Source organism: Perna viridis, chromosome 1 (genome assembly GCF_037379345.1).
Source record: "Perna viridis isolate PV_CMFRI_1.1 ecotype Kerala chromosome 1, ASM3737934v1, whole genome shotgun sequence".
NCBI lineage: Eukaryota > Metazoa > Mollusca > Bivalvia > Mytilida > Mytilidae > Perna > Perna viridis.
In genome coordinates, this window is record NC_142445.1 from 4301996 (window position 1) to 4321456 (window position 19461).

Here is a 19461-nt window from a genome sequence, read left to right on the forward strand (position 1 = left end):
TAAACTATTTATATAAATTATACGAAACACGTTTCAACACTTACGTGATAATGACTTCTTTTCGTTTCATTTCGTTTCGTACTTTAGTTTCGTTTCGCAATTTATGCATTTCGTTTTCCAATTTATAGGTACTCACATCAAACCCATTGAAAGAGTAATCTAGGGAACCAAGGTTATAGCGATAATCAAAAGAATGTAATCCGGGGACAAAGACCAGACATGTGAAACAGACATACACAACAAAGAACATAAAGTAACTAAAATCATACATACAAAGAGTAATCAAGGGAACCAAGGTTATAGCGGTAATCAAAAGAATGTAATCCAGGGACAAAGACCCGACATGGAAAACAGACATAAACATCAAAGAACATACAGTAACTAAAATCATACATACAAAGTAACAAAAGCAAATGAGCAACTCGGACGCCACTTAAAACTGGAAGCATGGACCAGGTGCACTGGTAGGGTAAGCCTCCTCTGTTTTTCTAGAAACAACCGCCGAGTTGCTCATAAAAAGTCCGGGGTAGACAAACGAGGAAAGGAAATCTACGACCCGTTGAATAAGTCCGTTTTCATGCCGGTGCAGATGCATGGATACACCATAACGATCCACTAGTTCATGATGACGACCACAAAACTTCTGTAGTGATGACTTCAATCTTGTAGCAACATAACCCTGTTCCAGAAGCCTATTTGTTAGAGTGGATATTGCCACAGATGAAAGGAAAGTTGACAATTCCGAATGGAAAATCATCACGTTTGTCGTAAAGTTTGGTCAATAGTTTACCTTTACCATCGATTTCTAATTGTAGGTTAAGATATGAGGCTGACTTCATAGTGTCTGTAGTATCCTTTATCTCAAGTTCTTTGGAGTAGATGCGATGTATCAAATCCCCGAGCCCCGTGCAGGTCCGGGTGTCAAAAGAATAAGCCTGCAGCAGCGCTAACCTTGTCGTAAAAAGCGACTAAATGCTCAGAAACCTATCCAGGGGCTACGCGCTCTGCCCACAGAGCAACTGGAATGTGTGCCCAGGTGGTGGAATTGGGTACCCCTGGCGTGTTACACGCTGGGGTTGTCAGGCTATAATACGGAAAACCTGACCGCAAACCTTAGTGGTGCACCGTGTCGGGAAAGATGCCACGTTCATCGTACGTTAAAGAACCCTGCTGTGGTATTCGATAGGAGTAGGAACCTTTGCGCTCCGCCACAGGAGGCTAAATTGCCCGACCCTACCCAACCCCCCTTTTTCTAGTGGCAACCAAAATTTGTCGTCCCTATTGTCTTTGTGTCCCATCCCTTGTTTCATTTCATGATCATTCAAGTTCACTTTATCATTTATTTCATGTTCATGGCCTGAATATAGCTGAAATATTGCTGCTCGGGCGTTAAATCCCAACAATCAATCAATCAATCAAATCCCCGAAATAAGGATTGTTTAAAGATATTACGTCATCTATATAGCGGAAATTGAGATCAAAGGATCTAGCCAAGCGATATTCTTTTTTTTCGGATCATGCATCCGGGTTTGGGTTAGAATTTAAAACTTGGAACAGGTGCGAGCATACCCCTGGTCCGAGCTCTGGGGAAATCTTCAACGCAGAACTTATAAAAAGAATATCAAACATGCCAACTTTAGCATATTGGAAAATAAGAGGTGTAAGTATTATTTTGTCATTTTTGTATCGTATCTATTCAACAATCTCTGTGGCGGATTCACAAATTCCTAAATGAAGAAAAAAGGGGGGGGGGTCACTTACGAACTACTCCAGCAGTGCTAGAGGTTGTCTGGCAATCTATTTTCTGACTTGGTGGAGGAACGGAATTCCAACCTCTTACGTTGCAGTAGTAACTTACGAACATGCTCTGAAAGACCTACAGTCGGTAGCTATATGTAGGCAACACTTTTTAATTGATTGTTTGTTTTGGAGGGTTACTTTGTTTTGTTGTTGTTCTTACTTCGATCGGCACTCAATCACTTTTTGAACGTTCTCAGAGTTGGCTCTGTCACCTGCCTCTCTTATTTTGTTCCAGCAGTCAATCACCCGATTAGATGATAATTTCTTCCAAATGTTAGTACCGCCGTACTCCTTCGCAAGTTTCAAATGGTGACCACTCAGGTGTCTATTCAGCTGGGTATAGTAGGTTAGTAGTAAGTAAGCAGACTAGACCATCCACAGGGGCTTGCTCCCACTATCAAATATACAGCCCCACTAGAATATAAAACGTAACCTATACAAGGGTGATCCTAGATTTGGGAGTGTCGCGCTTCAGCTCAATAGGGTATGTAAGTCTCATCACGTGACTATGTGGTTTCGTAAGAATGGGTCCTAGTCTACCATTCAAATGTATGGAGGTTCGTCATTAACATAGCATCGAGTTCCATATTAAAAGCGAAGTATCTTTTTTGGGTAAAAATACTGATTAAAAATGACAAATATCTAGTTCCAAGGGATAAAAATGTTCGGAATAGCATAAGATGGAAGATTTTGCATTGTGAAGCAGCGTTTGGATTTCCCGGAAGTACACAATCAAATGCAGATCGGTCTTCGGATTTAAATACGTTCTACACAGGAAATTTCGGAAGAGAAACTGAAACTAGAACTAGACTTACAAATCCTATTTAAAAAAAAATTGAATATATCACTACTGCTTAGCAATCACTAAACAAATGATTAATCTAATGAATAAAAACAGTTATCACCATCAATTACTTCTAATTAAATCATCTCAATGATTTGAACATTCAGAACTCCATATTTCTACAAGTGAGGCACTCCCAAATCTGGGATCACCCTTGTATATGTTATATACTAGTGGGGCTGCATAGATGTATTTGATAGTAGGAGCAAGCCCCTGTAGACCATCCATATATTTGTAAGTTTTCATAAGATCAAATCGAATTTGTCTGTCCTCAAAGTGTTGCCAAAGAGATAGGTTCCAGAGGCAGTATGCGCCTTTTCAAGGGAGTTTACGTCAGTACATTATTATGACCATGGACTGTATATTGGTGGGAGAAGTCACTTGAAATAATTTATATAGAACACTGCTGTTGCTATTTGGCTGTTTATTAGCCAATTTTCTCCATTTTCTCTGTTGAAGATAGGGTAACATTGCTAAGAATGTAAAAAGTACTGGATGGATTTTGATGAATGATGTACAAAATTAAAGAAAAAAGATTGGAGAATGGCAACATATATTTTTTATAGTTTATATTTATTTGAAAAGGAATGTTTATATTTTCCTGTTCAAAATTATGTCTTTATAGGTCTTTAGAAAACACTGACAAAAATATTTTTTTTTAAGTTTTTAAAAGTTCATAAAGGTTGATTTGTCATTAAATGTTTTTGAAAACTGTTGTATTTATTAAAATATAATCAATATCAAATGAAAGATAACAATATGTTGAATGGCAATGGTTACTTTTGATAAATGTGCTTTGAATGACAATAAAATGATGACTAAATAAATGTAGCTACATTTGTATGACTTGAGAAAGAAATATAAAAAAAAAGATCAGTTTAAAAAACTATGGTCCAGTAAGCTGTTATTCATTGTGTCTTTCTGCTTGTTCAACCTCTAGAATTAAGTATCAATTAAAAGATTAAAGAAACCTCTTTAACTTTTTAATCTAATTTTTGTCTCTGGTATTATGCCTGACCTTTGGCTAATCAGAAACATAAAAGCAGTTTTCAAAAACAAGGGGGATCCATTGGATCCAAAAATGTTTAGACCAATCTCAATTCTAAGTTGTCTTTTCACTGCTATTTTGAGCTATAGACTGTACACTTTCTCAAATGAAAACAATATTCTGTACGAAAATCAAGTTGTGCCTTTATAGATTTTGAAAAGGCTTTTTATACGGTATGGAGAGATGCACTTTGGTACAAGATATTACTTATCCATATAAATGGTAAAATGTATAATGTTATTTTAAATATGTATACAAATGTGAAATCTTGTAAGTTGTATTATATACAACAATGACAAGTCTGATTATTTCCAATATAATATGGGTGTCAGACAGGGTGAAAATATTTCACCTTTTCTTATTGCACTTTATCTTAACGATTTGCAAACCTTTCTAGAAAATGCAAATTTATCAGGACTAGATGCTATTTCAAATTGCCTTAACAACAAACTAGATACATGTATTTTTGTTAAACTTTTTATTCTCTTGCATGCCAACGATACTGTCCTGATGGCAGAGTCTGCCACAGGCTTACAGGAAATTTTAAATGCATTTAATACATATTGGTAAAACTGGAGGCTCAAAATTAATATTGAAAAAAAAAAAAAATTATGATTTGTCATGCTGTAGATAGAGTCAAAATCTTAAGTTTTATTTAAATTGATCAGACTGTGATTGGACACTGTGAATGAGTTTAATTACATGTACCTTGGAATTTTATTAAACAGGACAGGAAACTTCAATAAAGCTATTAAAAAGTAAGAAGAAAAGGCTAGAAAAGCAATGTATGAAGTTCTGAAAAGATGAAGAACACATAATTTGTTCGTTGAGTGTCAAATCGACCTTTTTAATAAAATGGTTATACCGATTTTACTATATGGGGCTGAAATATGGGGTAAACTCTTACTCAAATTAAAGTCATCAACACATAACTATATGATATATTGTGAATTTGGCAAAATGTCAGTAAATGTTGATATCAAAGTAAGAATGATATCTTTATGGGCATGTCTATTAAATGTCTTATTCAAATTATACAAAATGTACATGGAAAACAATTGTGAGTTTTCCTGGTTAAAAAGATGTAAAGAAAATATTGGAAGATACTGGTTACTCATATATATGATTATACCAGGCAATTTTTAATACTGATTGGTTAATAGCTGAATTAAAAACAAAATTTAAAGACCAGTTTATTGAAAATTGGCATGCTATGATCCGAAATTCCCCTAAAGCGGTAAATTATAGGTTATTTAAAACAGAATTCAAATTTAAAAATTATTTAAGAATTCTTGAAGACAAGGATTTATTCACTCTTTACACTTCAGAACCACTAATCACAAATTGCCAATCGAAACAGGGCAATGGAACGGGATTGAAAGAGGTTAACAAATTTGTAAAAAGTGTAATGACTCTAAAATTGGAGACAAATTTCAAATCATTATGGAATGCCCCTTTTTCAGTTGAAAAAGAAACAAACTTATTAATAAAAGCCTGTCAACACAACCTAATATCTTAAAATACCGACAAGTTATGTGCTCCCAAAATACCGACAAGTTATGTGCTCCCAAAATAGAATAAAGCTTGGAAAAACTATGTACTGTAGATTTTTAAAATGTATCACAAGAACAGATTTTCTCTTGGCATATATTTTAACCTTCTTAAGAAGTAAATGTTTTCCTGCAGTATGAATGAGTAAGTATGTGAAGTAAATTGGGAGTGTGTGTGTGTGTGGCTTGTTTTTTTTTTTTTGGTTTTTTTGTTGTTATTGTTTTTTTCGTTATTATGTTATTTCTCTGTACCATTATATTTATGATTTATGAGAATAAAATATCTGTATCCGTATCTTTAAAATGATATAATTTTTATTGCATAATAATGAGTTTGAAATACTTAATTAACAGTTAGAACTCTTCCAATTTTATTAATTTTCCTTGGGGCAATTACTGATTAGTATTTTCATCATAACTTTGTCATAATCAATTTGTTTATTTTATAACTTTTATAACTAAAAACCTGAATCTTTCCCCCAGTATGCATATGTCAAATAAATACCTTATAGGTTTTATGTTTACCCAGTATGAAGACCTTGGAGGCATATTTGTACATCATATAGACATTGTTAAGAGTGACCAGTCCCTGTATTATAAAGTCCCTGTTATGGCCTTTTATAACAGATGAACATTACAATAAGCATATAAAATCAACCAAACCTCAACCATTAGAAACCATCCCCATGGATTCACCTCAGTCTTTTACTTGATGTTCATGTATTGTACAAAATGTACATGTTAATGAACATCCTACAGACTGTGAATGTACAAATGTTTGATACATATAAATATAATCATGTACATGTTCTACAACTATGAAAATAATTTTTCAGAGTGAAAAATGCATGAAATGTTGAATTAGATACATGTATATAATGTTGGTTTGTCACTTTTGTAAACACTCAGTACTCATTTGTACATATAATGTATGTTAATTGATCAAAGAAAAAAAAATAGTTATAATTTAGGACATACATTTACAGGCAATGGGATTTAGTGCATTTTTTTATGTACATGTAGGTTCATGACAATTTTGATAATAGATATCTGTAAAAGAATTAGGGAGTTTAAATTTCTGTTTCTTTCACTTTATCTTGAGGGTTGAATCCCCAACTCCTTTTTGAAATATCTAAATCTTCCATTGCAACCAAATTTAAATATAAAGTCTTTGAATTACAAAGTCTTATATTCATTTCTTCCATTGTATACAGTCGATCTTTCTTTATCTAAGCAAGTATTTATTACTATAATGTATTACTATTACAGTTTGATCTTCATCTATTATTTAATACAATTTTAATGGATGCAGTCTCTACAAATATTAAAAAAATAAACTAAAAATATTCATCAAAGAAGGTGGAGGTGAAAAGTACACGTAGTGTTCAGATACTAGTAATAGCTTCCTACTCAGTCTTTAACATTGTTTTTGAAATTATAAGGTGATCTAAAATTTTAATGTATTTAGGTACAAAGAGACATGAACAGCATATTACAAGCACACATTAAAGTAGAATTAGACCAGGAACAAAAATAAGATATGAATTACAGAATTATGAAGGACATTCAGAGTTCAAAGAAACCCAGCTGAGTTGTTTACATTATGTCTGATATAGGTGAAGAAAACTGTGATGAATAGCAGAAAATCATCTTTGAGTTGAAGATACATTTGTGGTACACCATATTGGTTCATACATGTTGAAAAATATATAGCTTTTTAAAACAGAAACTGATATTATCTAGTTAGATAAAATGGAATGCTATCTTAGGTGACCAGTCTAGTATACTGATATTGATTTATCAGTAAAATAACATGTAAATAATCTCAATGTCTGATGTTTAAAGTTTTTAATCCTTGTAAATGCGCATGTATTGTGTCAACTTCGTTGGAGAGAGATCCCAAATACTACCTTAGTGAATTAGAACATGTACTGTACATGTACATTTATTATGTCTGTAACACATTTTGATAGGTTAATTAGTCAATTGAAGAAAAATGAGTGAACTGTTTCATTTTTAGCTCACCTGGCCATAGGCAATGTGAGCTCTTGCCCTCACTTGGCGCCCTTGTTGTGTTTATCTGTTGTCATCGTTACCAATTTTTCAAACATTTTGTTCTCTAAAACTATTTGGATTTGGATGAAACTTAGAATGTTTGTTCCTTAGGATATCCTGCACAAAATGAAGGTTTGGATTTTTAATCTGTTAAAGAACATGACTGCCATTACTAAAAATAGAAAATAGGGGTCTGACAGCACATATTTCCAAAACCGTTAGGTTTAACCAAAGTTTGTTATTGGTTGGTTAAAAGTGTTCAACTTAATGAGATCTATCAGTGGTATAATTTTGGTGAAAATCTGTCAACCCATGTCGTAGTAATTGCCCTTTTTGGATGTTTTTTGCTGATTATGATGTTATTACTTTCAAAAATCTTTTTCTGAGACACTGCTGTACAGAATTTAATGAAAATTGGTAGGATTGTTTCTTAAGGTATCTGGCACAAAGTCATTGTTTGGATTATTGATCCATGAAAAAACATTGCTGCCATTACTAAAAATAGAACATAGAGGACAGACAGCATTTTTTTTGCATTTTCTTTAAAACCGCTAGATTTTATCAAATTTTGACATGGAGGTAAAAGTGTTCAGCATGATAAGTTTGGTGAAAATCTTGTTTTTTAGCAAATAATTCAAAAACCTTTGAATTTAACAAATTATGGTGGAGTGTGTTTGCTTACCATCAGATGATGGACCTATGCTGTAATTTTCAAAATGATTTGTCGCTCGATGTAGGAGTTATGGTCCCTGAAACAGATTTTTTTTCCTTTTTTCATGGGTACAACTTTGAAAATCTTCCCTGAAACCATGCAACAAAATTAAATGAATGTTGGCATAATTGTTTTTTGGGGTAACCTACAGTAACTGATCTTTTTTAAGTTTTTTTCATTGGTTAAAAACATGGCTATTGTTACTAAGAATAGTGCATAGGGGTCAAAATGCAATTTTGCTATTTTTCCTCGACTATAGAAGAATAATCAAAATGAAAGCTTTTTATAAGATAAACATGGTACTTTTAGTTGACTGGCAGTATCGAAATTTTTTTTTAGGCAGCCATTTTCAAAATGGCTGCCATATTGTGACCATTTTCACCAGTTGCTCTGATTCAAATGATTTTAAGTTTTTTTTAGTCACATCGTTTTCTAAAATGAATGGTAATGGCAAAAGTTTGTTGTAGGCATCCATTTTCCTGTTAATTTTATACTTGCTTTGATTTCAGCCATATTTGGTTTATATGTAGTAAATACATGCAGTAAATATGGTCTTTTGAGTTGAAAGGTGATGATAAAAATGTTTTATAACCATGGTTGAACTTTGTTTTATGTTTTGTTTTTTTATCAGCCAATGTATACTGGCCTAATGCCCCTTAGTCCTGGTGGAATAATGGGGCATAGGGAACTCCTGGCCAATTTTTTTCAGAGGTTCTTCAAACAAATTTCCAATATTTTACAGTCTTGGGTACTCTGTTGAACTTGAGCATTCACCAATAAATGCTCTTTTTCAGCAATTTTTAGTTAAACATGGTAACTACACATACATGTTATACCTTTACTTACTTAGTTAAAATGCCATGGTTTGCAAGGTGAGTGATTCAGGTTCTTCCAGAGCCTCTTGTCTTGCCTTAACCCTTTCTTGTCTTAACATGTACCTTGCACATACTGACATATATGGTACATTTTTTTATTATGATCTTCCATGTATTCTGAAGGGACTCTCACTCCTTGTCTAACACGACTCTTTAATATCCTTTGAGTGGAATAGCAATGTACATCATTTTGATTTTAAGTCTTTTTTTTTGTCTGTCCATCCATCTATTTATTTTCTTGTACATGTACATGTAGAAATCATGTATAAGCCAACTCCTGATGAACATTTTGATGAATTTGTTAATAGAAGATATGCAAGAAAGAAAAGTATTGTTGAATGCTTCCAAAGGGAAAAAATCTACTTGGAAGCAGAATGTATTCATTCTGTGAGTGTCTGTCTAGTGTCTTGACCATAGTTTTACATGTAGTTGGAACCAGAATGTATTAATTCCGTGAGTGTCTAGTGTCATGACCATAGTTTTACATGTAGTTGGAAGCAGAATGTATTCATTCCGTGAGTGTCTGTGTAGTGTCATGACCATAGTTTTGCATGTATTTGAGAATGAAAAAGTAAGTGGGAAATCATCTCCATTTTTTTTGTGGATAAATTGCACTGTTGTTTTATTTCAGTTGGCCCAGCCAATCAGATTACTATTAAACTATGTTGGAGAAGAATTTGAAGACAAACAGTATGAGCAAGGAGATGGTAATGCTTGTGATTTAAGCTGTAGTGGTAACATAATGATTAAATTCAAACATATGTAAAAACAATTCAATCTTTTATGTCCTTTATTGATGTGTGGCTTATAATAAGATGCAAACTTCTTACTCAGGCAAAAAAAAGTCTTGTTTTCTGCTACCAGCCAGAACAAAATAGGGTTGGTATGTAGGGAAATTATTTTATTCTTCAAAAATATTTTATATTAAGTTAAGTGGAAAACAATCTAGACTTTAAGATTGCTTTATCCAAAATGGTCATAAAATGTGTAGATTAGGTAGGATAGCAGGAAACGGACATATTATTTTTTTGGCCTTGTAGTTAGATTGCAAAATCACACCTAATATACATTTGTATGTGATTTTATCTCTGCAGTACTTACTATCATACTAAGGGCCAGTATAACAGTCTAAATGTATTTGAAAATTTAAAGAAGCATTTAAAGCCTGTAAATGTAGTAATGATAAATAAATGTATTTTTCTCTCAATTGAACAGGTCCAGAATTCAGCAGAGAATGTTGGACTTCAGTTAAAGAATCATTGGGATTAGATTTTCCTAATGTAAGCAACTTAAAAAAACTTTTCATAACAAAATTTACAATTGTTTTGTTTCTTTGACATGTTGATGTAAAATTATTCTTCTTTCTCTAGATACATGTAGTAAAATTAATTTCATTTTCAACATGCCAGCTGAGGTACATGTTCCATGTAAATTTTACAATTAAGAGTTAAGAACCAGACTAATCTTTGAAGGAGAATCAAATTGTAAAAAGTCAGAGAGACAGCATGTGGACTTAATAAATAATTACTGCCTGAAGGATAAGAAAGTTGCAGGGGTTGGAAAGACAAGGGGACAAGGGCCATTTGCCCTTTCTGGCTGAAAACGCCCCCTGCGTCTAAAAGAAAACCACAAGTTTCTTAACAAATGCCTTTTCAAATTGAACATCTTGGAAAATCCTGAAAATAGCCCCTTCTCAAAATGTCCTTGCCAACCTCTGAAGCTTAGTTCAAACTTAGGATTGAATTACAAGCTTTGATGTTTTTACATGTACTTGTTCTACAGTAGTGATCAGTTGTTTCTCTTAAAATCAAAGTCTTCAAAGTTGCTAATAGTTAGATATTGTATGCCACTGATTTTGGCTGGCTTTCAGGCGTACATCCAGGTGTATTCAGTACTCTACTTAACTAAATTCCCAATCGATAAGTGATTTTCTCAATTTTTTTTTTTAAATCCCATATTTAGTGAGCTGAAATTGAAGATTTTAGGTCGATGACATATTGCACATTTGGCCCTGTGCAGGTCCGGTATTAAAAGAATAGGCCTGCAGCAGCGCTAAGCTTGTCGTAAAAGGCGACTAAATAGTACTCAGAACCCTAGCCGGGGGCTAGGGCGCTCTGCCAACAGAGCAACTGGGATGTGTGCCCCAGGTGGTGGAATGGGGTACCCCTGGCGTGTTACATGCTGGGGTTGTCAGGCTATAATACGGAAAACCTGACCGCAAACCATACTGGTGCACTGTGTTGGGAAAGGTGCCACGTTCCTCGCACGTTAAAGAACCTTACTGTGGTATTCTCCCGGAGTAGGAACCATAGGGCTTTGCCACAGGAGGATAAATTGCCCGACCCTACCCACCTTTCCTTATTTCCAGTGGCAATCAAAATTTGTTGACCCCATTGTCCTTGTGTCCCATCTCTTTTTCATTTCATCATCATTTCATGTTCATTTTATCATCAATTTCATGTTCATCGTCTGAATATAGCTGAAATAGTGCTGCTCGGACGTTAAACTCCAACAAACAAACAAACAAACATATTGCACATTTGTACATTACTAGCAAAATAAGTGTATTCATTTTAAGAAATACTTTATACTTGACATTTTATAATGTTTCAAAGGTTATGTCGATTTTAAAAGCTCATTAGGACTTTTGTTGTAATGTTTAGATATACCAATTTTACTTTTGAAGTTCGATTTTTGTTGTGTAATGCAACAGTTTGTCAATTGGCTAAGATCTGTAAACTTCAAGTGAAATTGGGATAAGCTCTATTAAAAATTGGGGGTTTTGTAATCGTGATGACCTGAATGTTTCTCAATCGAAACAACTCGGGTACGAGACATTTCTCAGTTATATTATGGAAAGTTCAATGCTAACTGACCATTTCATGTTTTAATGTAAACTTTCCCATTCTATGACACCAATCAGCAGCATAATTTGGTGTAGTAATATATGATTATGCGAATTATATATGAATGTACAGTACTGAAATTACAAGTAAAAGAAGTTGCTAACAATATTAGCAAATTAAAAATGAAATTTGAGTTGATATAATTATGATTAGTATTGGAGTTGCATGATATTTGGTGAAATATAAAGATTTAGAAATAAATTCACATTTAAAACTTGTGTTAAATACTCTCTGTGACTACATTCAAGAAGTACAGTATCTTTTCTTTTATTTAGCTTCCATATTACATTGATGGAGATCTAAAGATGACCCAAAGTAACACCATACTGAGATATATTGCTAGAAAACATGGTTTAAGTAAGTATGGCCATGCTGATAAATATTGCCCCAAATGTAATGCAACAGTGTTGTGTATTGTTATGAAGCACAATTTTATCCAATAAACCATTTTGAGTTGTGTATTAAATTGTAACCTGGACAGTGACAGTAAGTCCAAAACAGCTTTTGGAAACTAGCTATAAATGGTGGATGAGTACACACTATAATGTATACATACCATATGAATCCATTTGTAACCTCAGTTACCAAAAATTTAGTTTCTAAACAATTTATCACAAAATTTGAAGCTCTTAAGTTTATAATAATCATTTCTTTATTGAAAACCTTATTTAAATTTACAGTGGGAAAGACACCAAAAGAACAGGTGGACTGTGACATGATGTTAGAGAATGCCATGGACTTTAGGAATGGAACTGTTAGACTTGCCTATAACAAAGATTATGTGAGTTTGGGCTCTATAGATACAATAATACAGTAATACAATAAAAAAAAGGAAACTCATTTATATCTTTGAAAAAACTAAACTCTTGTCATGTCCATTGTCACTTTATCCTATTATTAAAAGTAATGTTTTTAGAATGTTTGACATATGTTGTTAAGGTTAATATAAATACCTGTCTCATCGATTGTGTCTCATCTATCCAGTATCTATTTTAGCAAGATAATCAAAACCAAAAGTTGCCTACTGGCTGTTATTTATACATTATATGAAAACAAACACTTAAAGATAAATTTGCTTTGTTATACATTTGTTACTGATGGTTTGATCAGTACCTTACTTTCAGATTGAATATAAAAGTTAGGCTTGGTAATGGTCATACACCATGTACAAGTAATCTCCAAAGTGTATAATTTCTGTCATAATGTTCCGTGTCAGTGATTTTAAATATAATACTTTGTGCTTTTAAAATTCTACATTATGGTAACTACCTCTATTTTGGTTTTATCACTGGGAAACATTTTTTCTGTGTTCTCAGTTTATAAGAAGTTATAATTGTAAAAATTTACTTAAAAAAGCAAACAATCTTAAAAACTAGATTACAAGTACAATTTTTCAAGTTTTCACAATTTTTATTTAAAACAATTGATCAAACTTAATTAAGAGATTTCCTCATACTCATGTTATTATTGTTAGTAAATATGGGAATAATGTGTGTGTTGTAATTGACTACTATCATTTTATATGACCACAAACAATTTGTGATAATTTGAATATTAATTGGTTGTCCTTCACAGAATTTATAACAAGGTTCCAAACCACAAAAGGAAGGTTGATTTTGATTATGGAGTTATGCCCTAATTGTTTTGAATTAAGGACCAAAAAATGTTTAAAAATTGCATTTTTAAAAGTAAAAGAATATTTAGATGTCTTAGATATTGTTCCAAAATATTCTGTGCCACAAATGTCAGACTGAGTTGCATTTTTGGGGTTAAGACTTGATTGAAACATTAAGGAATGAGGGGACAGAAATAGGCCAGAATCAAGCATTTTTCCTGATGCTCAGTCTATACCGGTAACTTGTGTATTTGTAAATTGATCTCTGAAATTTTTTCGGCTTTTGTACTTATAAATCACACTGCTGACATAAGAGTTAAAATAACCGAACAAGTTGAATGTTTATCAAGTTTTTATTAAAGGTTACATGTCTGAAGAAATAAAATCTTCCAAAATTTAAAAAGTTCATGGAGACAATTTTCATATTAAATTATAGCAGTTACTTAGTGGGGCCCAAAGTAATGCATCTTGTTACTGTGGGAGTACAAGTAAATGCTTTATTTTATTAGAATTTATTTCAGGGTTTATCAAATTAAAACCATTTCTTAGTCATGGTGATTTTTTATCCTCTACCAGAAGTGGATGTTTATATTGACTTTTTTCAAATCTTGACCGGTAAAATCAATGTGCATGTAATGAACTATTCTAACGGCTATATTCATTGCCACACTCTTTCGAACTACACGGCCACCATATTGGTTTCAAGTTGACTGGTGTTCATGCATGTATATACTTTCTGGCAATGACGTTCTCGACCAATCAAAACAGCTATAAGCATAAAGAATCTCATGATTAGAATTATAATGAACTTTCTTTATTTTAAAAATACTTTTCAGAGGCCAATTCAGAGATTCTCAAAAGAGGGCCTAAGAAGGGACCTGGCTCTGTCATGACTCATTGATTTCCTATATAATCAAGTAATGTGTTCTAATCTAACAGGGGCCACCCTTAGATCCTATTATGCTTTTTATTTTAGAGTCCAGTATGTGGACGTGTGGGGTTTGTGAGTTCTCAAATTAAATAAAATGCTCTGAAAATATGTCCTATATTTGAAGTACAAGAATCCAGCTAAAATGAATATTAATATTTTGGATTATATTCATTTTATCTATTATTTGGGAATATCTTATTGTATATTGAAAGAGTTATATTTCTCATTTTTTTAAATCTTCAAGTAATTTTTTGGCAGATTGTTAATTTTTGAAGTTCAAGATCAAATTCTAGTGGTTTAAAAGAAATACTTTAAGATGGCTGATGTTTTATGCTGATTTTTTATTACCTTAATCAAATTTGTCAATTTTGGATAATTTTCCACAATTTCCAAGTCATTTACTACGCTTTAATAGTTGAAATGAGTGATTTCGCCTTGTATGAATAGTGTTTGGCACATGTCATGGAGAGGCATTATTGTTGCTAGATTATTACTGGATATTCTCATTTGCAAAATGACAGATGCCAGTCTGGTGGAGCAGGACATGCTTACCCTTCCAGAGCACCTGGTGTCACTCCCAGTTTTATGTGGGATGTTCATCTTGCCAGTGCTTAGTTTTTTTGTGTGACTTCTCGTTTCCCTTATCTTTATGTGGTTTTATATGTTATCTGTTTTATGTGGTACGCTACATTGTATATGTAAATGTTCCTTGTTTTATGTGTTCACTTTTTAGGCCATGTTTTAGGATTTTGACATATTTGATTCTACCCACTTCTGATGCTTTCATATTTTTTTGCCAATATTTGACTACTTTTACGGTAAATGACTTGCACCAGTTAGAAATTAGGGGCCAAAAAGGGCCCAGAAACTAGTATTTTTCTGATGTTTTCACAACTTGATTAATAGTAAATGGATCTCTTTTAAATTGTACTTTTAAGTACAATACCACTAAAGAAAGACTAGGAGTGATTTAAGAGGTTGTGACACGAGCAGAGCTAGAATTATGGTCCGCAAAGGGACTAGAAACAAGCATTTTTTCTTATTTCTGAATGGTAAATTGAGTAAAAGAGACTGGATCTTTTTGAAATTATACCACCAGGTACCATACCCCTGACAGGAAGATTTGGAATTGGGTCTAAAGGGGCTACTTACATTCTAGTAAAATATTTATGCTGTGATTCTCTAATCACTGTCAAATTTGTTTGAATGGTGTGTCCATACTTGCCCAAACTATTTTGAGTTCGACCTCTGTGGTTATATCATCGCCTGAATATAGCTGAAATATTGCTGCTTGGGCGTTAAACTCCAACATCAATCAATCTGTGGTTATATCAAGCTGCACCCTGAGAAGCAAATCAAACCTTTAACTTTGATTGAAAGAAGCAACTTCAAATGATTAAGTCACCAGTAGGTCTAAGAATATTCTTTTACTTTTGTTACATCTAGGATAAATTTATCTCTGTATTTCCTTGGAAAGGCTTTTATACATGAATATATTTAAAAAAAAAAAAGTATAGTCTTCAAAGTTCAAACATCTTGACTTGGTATTTCTAACCGAAAAATATCAAAAACTATTACGATTTTTATTAAGATTATTAGGATGTTACTCACAATTTGAATCATTGACTTATGATTTTGATGAAACTTTATTTTATTATGTTGTAGGAAATTATCAAAGAAGATTATTTCAAGAATATACAACAGACACTTGTTCGATTTGAGAAATTCCTGGCTGATAAACCATTCTTTGCGGGTGAAAATGTAAGTTTGATAAGAAGTTCAGAATAGGTTACTGTAACATGAGTTTTCTATGAAATTCATTATGATTTTCAGGTACCTTTATACCCTCATTTACGAATCAATTTGTTTTAGTCTTGGATTCTTTTTCTGTGCAAGCCTATCTTTATACTCCACTGGGTCAAACATTCACGATTTTTCTGAGTCCTTTGTCCAAGTGTCTTGATAATCTTGGGACATCAGGTAGAAATAATCTAAATATATATAGACAGTGCACTGACTTGACTTAAAACTTATATAGAGATGAGGCTTAGAACTGTGGGGAAATGTGAGGCTGTGCTGAGCATTTTCATTGGTTAGAGCCAAATTTTATCCAAGTCAGTGCACTGTTGTCTTTATATGGCAACAAAAATGAAAAAGAAAAATGACGTTTCAAGCAAGAAGAACATTTTCTTATTAAAAGCAGGTGACTTACTGGGTACTTCAAAACAATGTTACGATTGTGATGTCACAACTGGAAATTATATTCTGTCAGTGACAGTATATCACTTGTAAACACAGTGTTCTAGGATATTTCAAAATTTTAGGTTTCCACAGGAAAAGTATAGATGAAGATTGTCTTTCCCACACTTGAAATTTGCTTTCCAAACTTAACAAATTCTTTTAGAAATTCAAGCTTTCTGCTCACCAAAGTGGGGCATAATAATCTACTTTTCCATACCAGAATCACACTTGCCCTGGGTGATGGGAAACTGGAATCCTAGAACACTGTAAATATATGGTCAATGCATTTCGACTGCTCAAATGGAACAGATACAGTATAAATAGGTATAATTGTATAGCCTTATATCTCACCCCACCAATGGTATAGCCTAATGTTTCACTACTCCAATGGTATAGCCTAGTGTCTCACCCCTCCAATGGTATAGCCTAATATTTCATTTCTTCAGTGGTATAGCCTAATGTTTCACTACTCCAATGGTATAGCCTAATGTCTCACCCCTCCAATGGTATAGCCTAATCTTTCATCTCTTCAATGGTATACAGAAAGTTGTGGTAACACGGTTATTGAGTTATTTGTAGATTATGTACCCCTAGATATTTTTAATATTTTAAGGAAAATTCTTACCAGAAAATAAGCAGACATTTTGTTGCACAATAATTAACCTGTAGAGTTGAATTTATAGGACTTTTTGTGGAAAAATTGAAAACCCAATTTTTGCAATTTTTGTTGAATCTGGGCTTTGAAAATCACCACAAATCATAAAAAATGGAAGTATCAGTTGTGGTAGTACTTAAAAAAATACCAACTAAGGCATTTTTGACTGAAACATAAATGCTCCAGAGATTTTGTCCTAGAAAAATACTTGAGTTTAAGTAGATTTTTTACAAGATTTGATATTAATTAATAACCATAATTGTAACTGGATTTTTTTACCTCAAAGAAGTATAAACAGTAACCAATAAATACAAAAATGCTTCAGATTATTTTTTGGCAACAAATTGATTTGTAAATGAGAGTTATTAATGTACCTAAAATTAAAATTGGGGTTGATGAGTGATGGGGTTTTTAGCCCACACACTATAACTGATAAGATCAGTAGGTGATGACAAATGGAGTTTATTCTTTAACTGGATACCATTCAACTGGTTTACTTATGTGATTTATTATGTCCATACAGAATATCCTACTATCATTAATATATATATATTGTTCTATTGTGGTATATTATTTTTCAAAAGAACCATTATTTGCTTGATTTTTTGAAACATTTTCTGCATACTGTTGATTAATATATGATTTTAAGTTTTGAGGAGACCTAATGGTACTTTAGTTACCAAGAAACTTTATACTTTATAACAGACATTATATGCGACTTTTACATTACAGATAATGTGTGACTTTTGGTCATTACAGATAACATGTGACTTTTACATTACAGACAATATACATGTATGTGACTTTTACATTACAGATAACATGTGACTTTTACATTACAGATAACAGTATGTGACTTTCACATGTATGAGTTATTAGATCAGCATCGTATTATGAAGCCTGGTATTCTGCAACCATATGAAAAGTTGAGTAAATTCCTTGACAGATTTGAGGCTTTACCTGCTATTAAGAAGTACATGTCATCTGATAAGTTCTTGAGAAGACCAATTAATAACAAAAGTGCAGGATTTACTGGAATGTAAAAAAAAAAACAGAACTCTATAGTAGCAGAATAGTAATCAGTCTTTTTTGTTACGGCTTATATGAAATTCAGAAAATCATTTTTTTTAAAGCATATATTGTTATATAGTACCTATAGTTTGTCAATTATGCATTAAAATTTTTATTATTATACACACGTGTTGGTGCTTCAAGACACATTCTAAAAGTCATTTTTGAACAACAGCTAGTCCTCAGTGGTGAACTTGTACTGCAATTTATTAAATGTAAATTGTAATTACATTGTATAAAGTTGATGTATGCACAATATCTTGTTATAGTGTAACATCATAATGCTGGTTAATTTGTGAAATTTTAATGTATTAACAGTCATAATGTTACAATCAAAGTTTACCTGTTTCTTGTCTCATTTGACAGCTTTCCAGTTTGGCCCTGTCAGAACTGGACTGTTAAAGAATTGAAAGTTCTTGGGAAAAACTAGCACCATTTTGATTTAATTTTTTTGTTTAGTTTAAGTATATTAGTTGCAGCTAGCAATGTTATAATTCCATTAAATGTGCCATGTATACATTCCTGGATCTGTTTCATCAATAAGGTTGTTCGTTATATACTTATTCCTGTTGAGTCATCAGTGATTTTTCTTTTCAAGAAACTAGTTTTGAATTGTTAACTTCAAATAAGTTTGTTTATCAACAAACTTGAATGATAAAATATGTAAGGAGAAATACCTACCTTTACTATTTTCTTTACTATCCCATAGAAACACCGTATATGAGATTTTTTTAATAATCAGGACAAATTTAAATGGTTAAAGTCTCAACTGTTTTGTTATGTATATGTTATTGTGTTCAACCACTTTTCTGTAGTTTGTTTAGCTTTTATGAATATTATTTATTGTAGTGCTAGTATTGAAAATAAAGAGAGTTTTGTCACATGACTTTTTTTTACCTAAATAATAGTGTCCTAAGTATCATGTTCTGACACTGTCTATGGTAAATGTAATTCATGGTGTAGAAAAACTCATGGAACAAACAATGCTTTTCTTTTCCAGTCCTAAAAATGACATCATTTGTAAATAAATATAGTCCTTTCTGCATACATATTCATATTTTTGAGAAAACCATACATTCCCAACTTAAATCTACCTAATCAAGAACAATAACTCTAGCAAGTGTCAATTTCATGTACAATCCATAAATTTACCTAATA

The 19461-nt window shown here is 32.6% G+C and overlaps 1 protein-coding gene across 1 annotated transcript; it reads left to right on the forward strand.

Moving 5' to 3' along the window:
* The first annotated feature begins 1476 nt into the window (after nucleotides 1-1476).
* Nucleotides 1477-19186, forward strand: LOC148626917 (glutathione S-transferase Mu 1-like). Its single transcript, XM_088561516.1, has 7 exons — nucleotides 1477-1660; nucleotides 9516-9591; nucleotides 10100-10164; nucleotides 12066-12147; nucleotides 12471-12571; nucleotides 16002-16097; nucleotides 18075-19186. Exons 1-7 carry the CDS (start codon nucleotides 1628-1630, stop codon nucleotides 18273-18275), a joined length of 654 nt encoding a protein of 217 aa, XP_088417642.1. The 5' UTR covers nucleotides 1477-1627; the 3' UTR covers nucleotides 18276-19186.
* The last annotated feature ends 275 nt before the right edge of the window (nucleotides 19187-19461 follow it).